Below are 8,828 nucleotides of genomic sequence, written 5' to 3'. Positions count from 1 at the left end.
TTTCTTTATTGAGTTTTATATCAAAGATTTTAAAAATATATGTATGAGTAGACATGAGCAGAATATTGGCGTTTTATTTAAGCCAGCAAAAGCGTCATAATGAGTTTGAATTATCACAACTATCTCTCTTGGCTTTAGTGAAATGAAAGAATGAGACTTTAAGAATGATTGAAATAGAACAAGTAAATGGTTGAAGCCCAAGAAGAATTTTTGAGCAATTTTTATTTTGAATTCGCTCAGTTTGTACTGTGAAAAAAAAAATGGTCAAAGTTAAGTACAAACGAAATGAATCATCTAAGCTAGTAATTTAATTCTTAAAATCAATTTGATTGTAAATATCAAATCTCATATCCTTACACGCCACATCAAAACTCGTTATAATCCAGAAACTTTGTTAATGTATGCTCTTGTTACTCATCTTTTATAATTTTGAAACCAAGTTGATAAATACTAACTAGTGTTACGAAATATGCTACGTCCTTGAAACTTGATTACTACCTTATAACAACTCAATTTTTTAACCTAATTCTATTCTTCAACACCATATAATGTAAAATTTTCCTCTGTTTTAATATAGGTATCATATAGTAATAAATAAAGGTAAGATTTTCCGTGATGGACCCCAATACTCGCTATAACGGACCTTTCACAATCTGACACTATTTGACCGTTACAAATTATAATTTTTAAAAATGATTCAAATTTGGCCCACATTATTGCCACTCCAACTTTTGCTTTGAGCAGATACCCAATGTTCTCCTTTGTTTTATTTTGAAAGTAGAATCCGGAGTGAGAGTAGTAACAAAAGGATTGCTATTATCACTCTTCATAAAACTCACTCCCTCGCTTTACTGTCAACCGTCAATTTCTCTCAAATCAACGGCCTATGTTTATCCCCCCAAAATCATACACAATCTTCTTCTTTCCCTCTCTCCCAACTTCTCATTTCTTCTGTTTGCTCAATTTTAGCTTCCATTCCTCAATTTTCAATCAATAATCTTGAAGTTTCTTAGTAAAAATCTCAGCTTTTTAACAACCCAAACAGTTTTAGCTAGTAAATTACTTGGAATCAGCAAGAGCATGTTTGGAATAGGAAGGTTTTATTCATAAAATGCCAGTTTCCACAAGATCTCAGATTACTGACTCTCAGGTAAAAAATGATCAAAGAATTAGGCCAAGAACAGATCAAGAAGATTCCCAAATGTCTAGAAATATGAGAAATCCACACCATGGTTTGAAAGAGAAGATGAAAGCACTTACCCTTTTATATGAACAGCAAAAACAAGCCGCTGCTGCTACCAAGAATCAATATTTCAAGCCTGAAGAGCCAAGATTTTCGACTCATCCTAGTGTAGACCTACTCAGCTCCGGTAGAAAAGTTGAGAAAGAGCAAAAACAATCAAACCCCATTATTAGTCATGTGATGAGGGAAAACACTATGCATAATAATTCAACTGTGACCAGAACTTACGTGGCGCCACGGCCGCCTTCAGTGGCGGAGGATGCGAAGGAGAATGTCGCGGTGGCGGCTGGAGGTGATAGAATAGTAGGGTTTTCTTACCCCAAAAGGGCGAATGCGTCCAGTACTGTTGCAAGAAAGCTTTCAATGGGAAGTTCAGCAATGCCACCGCATACAGAGCCTAAAGCAACTAGAAGGAACACTAGAGAGAATGTACAAGAGTTGAATACAATTTTTGAGAAAGTTAGCAGCAAGGGAAGTAGTGGTGATGATAGTGGTGGTAGTAGAATTCTTGTATTTGTAAGGCTAAGGCCAATTTCAAGAAAGGAGAGAGAAGCTGGAGCAGGTTGTTGTGTGAAAATTGTGGATGGAAGAGATGTTTATCTCACTGAGTTTGCTACTGATCTGAATGATTACCTTAGGCTAAAGAGGCTCAGGGGTCGCCATTTCACTTTTGATGCCTCCTTTGCTGATACCGCTACTCAGCATGATGTTTATTCCACGACGTGAGTTCGAAAATCTTAACAAGCTTTTTTTTGTTAATTCCATGATCCATTGATCAAGAAAAAATTTGAACAATTGTCAAATTTATCAGTACTATGATTAATTTAGTCGCAGTAACTTGATAGTTTGTGCCAGCTGTGTCATTTCTAGTATCTTTTCTAGGTGTTTGTTTAAGGCATCTCACTTATGTAGGCATCTTTTTAGTATCATTTCTAGCATTATAGAGATGGCATTTGTTTAAGGCTTATGACTTTCTGTAGTCTTTCTTGAGCAAAAAGCAGTTTTTTCTTGCAATAGGAGTACATTGTCTGTCTAGCAGATTTTACTAGTTGTAACTTTTGGTAGGCTAAGTACTCTCATATTAAGGCTTTTTACACTGAACTATTGCAATAAAATGGATTTAAATAGAGAGCGGAATGAATATAGATTATTCACATATCAGACCCCAATTGATTTGGTAATGAGTCATAGGGATTGATTCATTCAACATAGTGAAAAAGTAGACATCATCAAAATAGTCAAAGCTTGACAGATTCTGAGATTTAATAGCTTCTTTGGTGAGAAGGGATTTTCTTTTCTTTTATTTTCTTGGGATCAATCTTTTGCTATCAGAGGTAAGACTCTTAACTCCTCTTCATTGATAAAATGTAGATAAAACTGAACACTTGGAATCTTGTATTTTCCAGAACAGCAGAGCTTGTGGAAGCAGTTTTGCAGGGAAGGAATGGTTCTGTGTTTTGCTATGGTGCCACAGGTGCAGGAAAGACATACACAATGCTCGGTACCATTGAGAACCCAGGGGTAATGGTATTAGCAATAAAGGATCTCTTTAGCAAGATAAGGCAAAGGAGCTTTGATGGGAATCATGTGGTTCACCTTTCCTATCTAGAGGTCTACAATGAAACTGTAAGAGATTTGCTGTCTCCGGGAAGGCCTCTGGTCTTAAGAGAAGATAAACAGGTCCGTGCTTATTTTTAAAGAATGATCATCCTCACAAACATTAGTGTTTCCCCTTTGTTTCTGAAATGGTAAACTGCATACTGCTCGATATGTACTCCCTTTGATTGTGCACCTTTTATAATTGTCGAGTAGTAGTTGTAGTAGTTCTCCACCAGATTTTCTGAGAGACATTTTTTGAAATGTTGATTCTTCAACATATATAGAAGATAAAAAATTAGCAAAAGGATGATGAGATTTTCTCGCTGCTTATAATGCAGGGGATAGTGGCAGCAGGGCTAACTCAGTATAGAGCATACTCCACAGATGAAGTATGTATCCTAGTTTTCTTTTAGATTGGTCATAGTAGAGTATTAGTTGCTGGATCAAAGTAGTTGACCTGTATTTCTTTTATGAGAACAGGTAATGGCATTGCTCCAACAAGGAAACCGAAACAGAACCACAGAGCCCACCCGGGTCAATGAGACGTCGTCACGCTCTCATGCTATTCTTCAGGTCACTGCAATTTTCGCATATTATTAAATCATGCGCCACAGCCATTTTTTGACTTTTTAATGAATATTTTATTCAACACAGGTTGCGCTTGAATACCGTGTCAAAGATAGTTCAAATAACATTGTAAACCGAGTTGGAAAGCTGTCACTTATTGACCTTGCTGGATCAGAAAGAGCTCTAGCTACTGATCAGAGAACCTTGAGGTCACTTGAAGGTGCTAATATAAATAAGTCACTTCTCGCACTGAGCAGCTGCATCAATGCCCTTGTTGAGGGAAAAAAACACATTCCTTATCGAAATTCTAAGCTCACTCAACTGCTCAAGGACTCACTGGGTGGTGCTTGCAACACTGTGATGATTGCCAATATTAGCCCAAGTAGTCATTCATTTAGTGAGACCCAAAATACACTGCACTGGGCTGACCGAGCGAAAGAGATCCGAACAAAGGTTAGAGCATTCAAAACTACTCCTCTGCAAGATTGTTTTGCAGCCTGGTTCTCATAATAAGTAAAGTGCTCTTGGTGACAAGTGAGGCTTGCTCAGTTGGTAAAGCACCTCCACCTACGACCGTCGGGTCCCGAGTTCGAGTCACGCTGGAGGGGAAGTGTGGAAACACTATTGATACTCCTAAATTGGGAGGGATTTTAAAAAAAAAAAAAAAAAAAAAAGGAAAGTGCTCTTAGTGGCCATCATGATATTTTGCCTTCACTATGCAACATCTAGTTTGGAATTAAGGCGTGATTGATTTTTTTTAAATTAATTAATTTATTTATTTATTTGAGAAGATATTAAGGTGTGATTGATTGCTTTATCATTCATTGTTTACCGCCTCTAATGCAATTTATCATTTTAGAAGTTACTAGACACTAAATCCCTGGCCCTTTGAGGTCGTACTAACTTTCTGCAGCTTACTATGTACTCTAATACATTGCAGTGTGTGTAATGCTACTTATCTTCATGCAATATCATGAGTTTTTTTTTTTTTTAAAAACGAATATTGTGTTTCTGGAAGTTATTTCTTACTCCAAATTTTTCACAGGCGGCGCAGCCTATAATGACATGCTGTTGACACATATACATTAGTTGTGAAGCATCTATAATTTTAAGTATTTAGGGATTTGTTACTGTCCTAATATCTCCTTCTAACAATTGCAGGCTTATGATGCGCATGAGGAAATACAAGTGCCTGATTCTGGAACAGATCAGGCCAAGTTATTGCTTGAGCTGCAAAAAGAGAATCGCGAATTGAGAATGCGTTTGGCTCGTCAGCAGCAAAAACTGATTACAATCCAGAAGGAAAATTTGGCTGAAAACTGTTCCCCTAGCCCATCTACAGTTTCCTCTATCTTATCACCAGCACCGTCTTCTGCTCAGCTAAATGAAAGACGAAAAGCAAGACCCTCTTTCTTTGGTGGAAATTGTTTTACCCCAGAATCCAAGAGAAGAGGTCCAGATGAGTCCGTTAGAGATCTTAAAAAGGCAGTTAAGGGATTGGAGGCAGAAATTGAGAGACTGAAAAAGGATCACGCATTGGAGATAAAGCAGAAAGATGATACAATCTGTGAGCTGTCACGAAAGAGTGCAAAGCCAGCAGGAGGGGCACAAGTGGGTGTAAAAAGGATCATCACAAGGGCAAGCTTGCGGCCTAAGGAAGCACGTGATGCTGATTTGAAGAGTCCAAGTCATCGTTTTCAGTCTCCAGCTCCCACAGCTAAAAAGCGCAGCTTCTGGGATATAACAACAGCTAATAGCCCATCAGTTGTCACTTTAAATGGAAGAAAGACCAGAAGCCATGTTAACACCGAAACAACAGCTGCTCCATCCATGCTTCTCCAGGTACATATGATACCTTCTACATTCATTTCACATGGCATTTATTTCATCGAGTTTTTGGTTATCCATGCTTCTTTAGGTATATTTTCATATCTTCTAGACGTCTACATTCATTTCACATGGCCATATTAGTTCATCAACTCGAGTTATGTGTTAGATTGTTAGATATAGACTCTTTTAAGTAAACAGCTGAACAATGATCCATAGACTTTAATTTTTGAGCTCATCAACTCGAGTTATGTGTTAGATATAGACTCTTTTAAGTAAACAGCTGAACAATGATCCATAGACTTTAATTTTTGAGCTTAAAGAAAAGGTTACATATTTCTTGAAAATCCCCAGCATCATACTACAACAACAATAATACAACTACCCCTCAATCTGAAGCAAGTGAGGTTGGCCATATGAATCCTCACAGTCCATGTCCCTACATTTTAAGCCCGTCTCAGTGCAATATTATAAATACATTAGTCTCTCTTGCACTAGTAGTTAATCTGCATGTTCTATTGGCACAAGAACCAACATCATAATCATGCTTTAAAGTGTACCTTTGAGTTTCTATCTTCTGCAAACTGATGCAGCTTGCATATCCATGTTTCTGGTTTGTGTTCATGTTTGGGCCACATGTCTTCAATTGCACCACTCAGCCAGGGTTTGCTCGCCAGAATATAAAGCATTAAAGAAGGCAGATCACTTGGCAATTTCAATCAAACTACATCTTTCACGCGGAGCAAGGCAATGGAGGAGGCATTCACTTTGTATTTGACAGCAGACACTTGTATCTAACAGTGATTATATCTCTAGTTGTTTGTGTCTTTTTTCTCTCTTTTTCTTTCAGATTGCGTGGGCTATTGAAGTCATGCTATTAATATTATTTCATTGTTTCGTCTTTTATGAAATACTTGAAGTGCATTTGCTTCAAATTTCCGTCTTTTTCATTTTTCTGTGAATTGTGTGTTTTTCCAAGTCCACCCAAATTAGAGGCTGACCATGTCTTGACTCTTGACAGATGTCTTATAAACTTGACCAATGGCACCACCTAACATACTTTGGACTAGCTCTGAGTGATCTTAGAAGGGAGTTTTAGTGTTGGAATAATTTAACAAAAAACAAAAAAAGATTTTGTGAAGATATTGAACATGGATCTTGCTGTTGAATGAAGAATTTTCTTAGAGGGCCCTGTCTATCAAACTTAACTCGAAGTGAATTGTGATTTGGACACAAAACAAATTACTCAGAATATTTTAAGCTTGCCATCAACCTATTACTTTTGAAGCTCACATAGGCGGAGTACGAAATACCACAAATTATTCTTCACTTTTAAGTTGGAGAGCAGTGGTCTTTAATTTTGCAGCAGCTAACTAACCACGGTTACCTACTAAAATTTACTACTATAAGTTTGTAAAGGTAATAAAAGAGAACCTATTTTCAGAATTTTTGGCAATGATCCGACCGAAATGGTAAGCTGCCTACTATTGTTCAATGGTCCACAATCAATTGCTTTTGATGTGTGCTTACCAACCAACTTGCAGTTAATTTAACTCCTCATGTTTCCGTATTTCCTTTTTAACGTTGAAATATTACTTACCAAGTCTACAACCAGTTAAAGAGAGGGAAAAAAATGGTTATTGTCAAAGAACAATAATAAGATTAACAGGAATTAAAACTTAGAAAGTTATCCAGCTAATATACCAGGTGTAAGCCTAATTAGGAGTTGGTTAACCCATTGACATCATTATGAATGATGTTTCCTCTTTCATCCTTTTTTTTTAATAACGTTGTGCTTGGATGGGACACAATGTGATTATTTTACCATTACCTACTTCTCTCATAAGGATGACGTGTATTAGGCAATTCTGACAGTAAAATTTAGTCAGATGAAAAGAAATAACCAAATATTTTTTTGTTTGTGGTGAGATTTGAATTCTAGTCACCTGGTCCGACGTTATTTTTTTTTCCCCTTTTAAACCTAAATTCTTGAATGATCTTTTATCAACTGTCCTAAAACCCTTTTGGCCCTACATGGCACACTTATTTTTGGTGTGAAGGCAAAAAAAAAGGAAATGTTTAAACAGTATGGTGCATAAGCACCAAAAAAGCAATTTTTTAACAAGCAATGACCCAAATGAATAAAAGTAAAATGCACTGTACATTTTCCTAATTATTGAAGAATTAGTAGCAGGCTGAAAATAATCATAACATACCTAAAACACCTATTTGGTGGGGAAAGAGGGATAAAATGATGTTTATATACCACTTTAAACCGTGTCATATCTTGCTAGGACCTGTAAAATCCTTGAGATTTTCATTTTTGTTAGTATTTTCCTCCTTTATATATATCAAATTGCAACAGAATATGCAAATTATTACACATGATTAGATGGGACAGACTACAAAAAATAGAATTCCTCAGCAATTTTTGATCATATCCTCCTTAAAAATTGATTATTCCTCAGCAATTTTTGAGCTTATCCTCCTTAAAATTTGATTTGATTAAGTAAAGCAGCACGCCAGCAACCAAAAAAATTATGTGTATCAAACAACTGTTGAAACTTTGAATAATGATAACAACATGATCAAAGGAAAACCTCGGGTACTGTGAAATGTAATAATCTTAATTTGTTCTCTACCTTTGATTGTTGTACTCCATAACACATCCACTAAGATCATGGCCCCTGACATCAACCTTCTCTTTTTCACTTTGTGTAAAGCATACCAAAAATAATACAAATGAATAGAAAGCCTTGAAACTAGGAAAATAATCATTGCATACTGTAAACAAACTTTTGTTTGAATGAATATATCTTTTCTCCTCGTAATTAAGTTCTAATAGCATCATATATTACCTACCCCTTAGTTACATTACGAGGAGAGTCACGATAAAGTTGTCTATGTATGATTTATCGTTCACGAGTTTGAGCCGTGGAAACGGTCACTAATGATTGCATTAAGGAAGATTGTCTATATTACACCCCTTGGGGTATGCCCTTCCCCGAATCCTAATGCGTGATGCTTTGTGCACCGCTCTGCCCCTTTAGTTATATGATATTAACCTTCTCTTTCAAATGAATCTTGGCGCAACAATTGAGTTGTCTTGTTGTGACCAAAAGTCACGGAATCGAGTTGCGAAAATAGTTTCTCGCATAAATACAAAATAATTTTCATACATATACCTAATGTAATTTCGGTTCTTTCCCAAATTCCACGCATAGTAAGAGTTCAGTGTATCGTGCTACCTTTTTTAACCTTCTTTATTGAGCTCCTAAACACTGAGGGACGGTTTAGATTCTATGCTCTTCTTTTGTCAAGATTTTGATCTAATCCTTATTTATTAGATGTCTGTCAATAAAAGATACAAAAATCTGGAATTTTTTTTGAAACTTCTACTGGTGTAAAGGGAAAGCTAAGTTCGGAAGCTGAGTAACATGTCAGTCAGTGAAGGAAGTTTGAGTTGATTTTTGCTTTTGAGGACTTCTATGATTGAGCGTTAGTAGTAGTAGTTTAACTTCTTGGGATTCTCATGTTACTTTGATCAAGTCCAGACCAAAGATATGCACCAAAACCAATGATTGGAACATGC

The 8,828-nt window shown here is 36.4% G+C and overlaps 1 protein-coding gene across 2 annotated transcripts; it reads left to right on the top strand.

Annotated features, from left to right (window-relative positions):
* The first annotated feature begins 746 nt into the window (after positions 1-746).
* On the top strand, positions 747-6,171 carry LOC107808073 (kinesin-like protein KIN-8A). 2 transcript variants are annotated; one of them, XM_016632557.2, is made up of 7 exons: positions 747-1,965; positions 2,650-2,923; positions 3,181-3,231; positions 3,323-3,415; positions 3,497-3,862; positions 4,571-5,251; positions 5,896-6,171. In XM_016632557.2, exons 1-7 carry the CDS (start codon positions 1,112-1,114, stop codon positions 5,926-5,928), a joined length of 2,352 nt encoding a protein of 783 aa, XP_016488043.2. In that variant the 5' UTR covers positions 747-1,111; the 3' UTR covers positions 5,929-6,171. The 2 variants fall into 2 exon arrangements, with proteins under 2 accessions (XP_016488043.2, XP_016488042.2); XM_016632556.2 differs by having other exon boundaries at positions 748-1,965; positions 5,830-6,171.
* The last annotated feature ends 2,657 nt before the right edge of the window (positions 6,172-8,828 follow it).

The sequence above is a fragment of the Nicotiana tabacum genome, chromosome 4 (genome assembly GCF_000715075.1).
Source record: "Nicotiana tabacum cultivar K326 chromosome 4, ASM71507v2, whole genome shotgun sequence".
Lineage (NCBI taxonomy): Eukaryota > Viridiplantae > Streptophyta > Magnoliopsida > Solanales > Solanaceae > Nicotiana > Nicotiana tabacum.
Note: the sequence above shows the minus strand (reverse complement) of the source record. Positions and strands in the feature narration are given on the sequence as shown.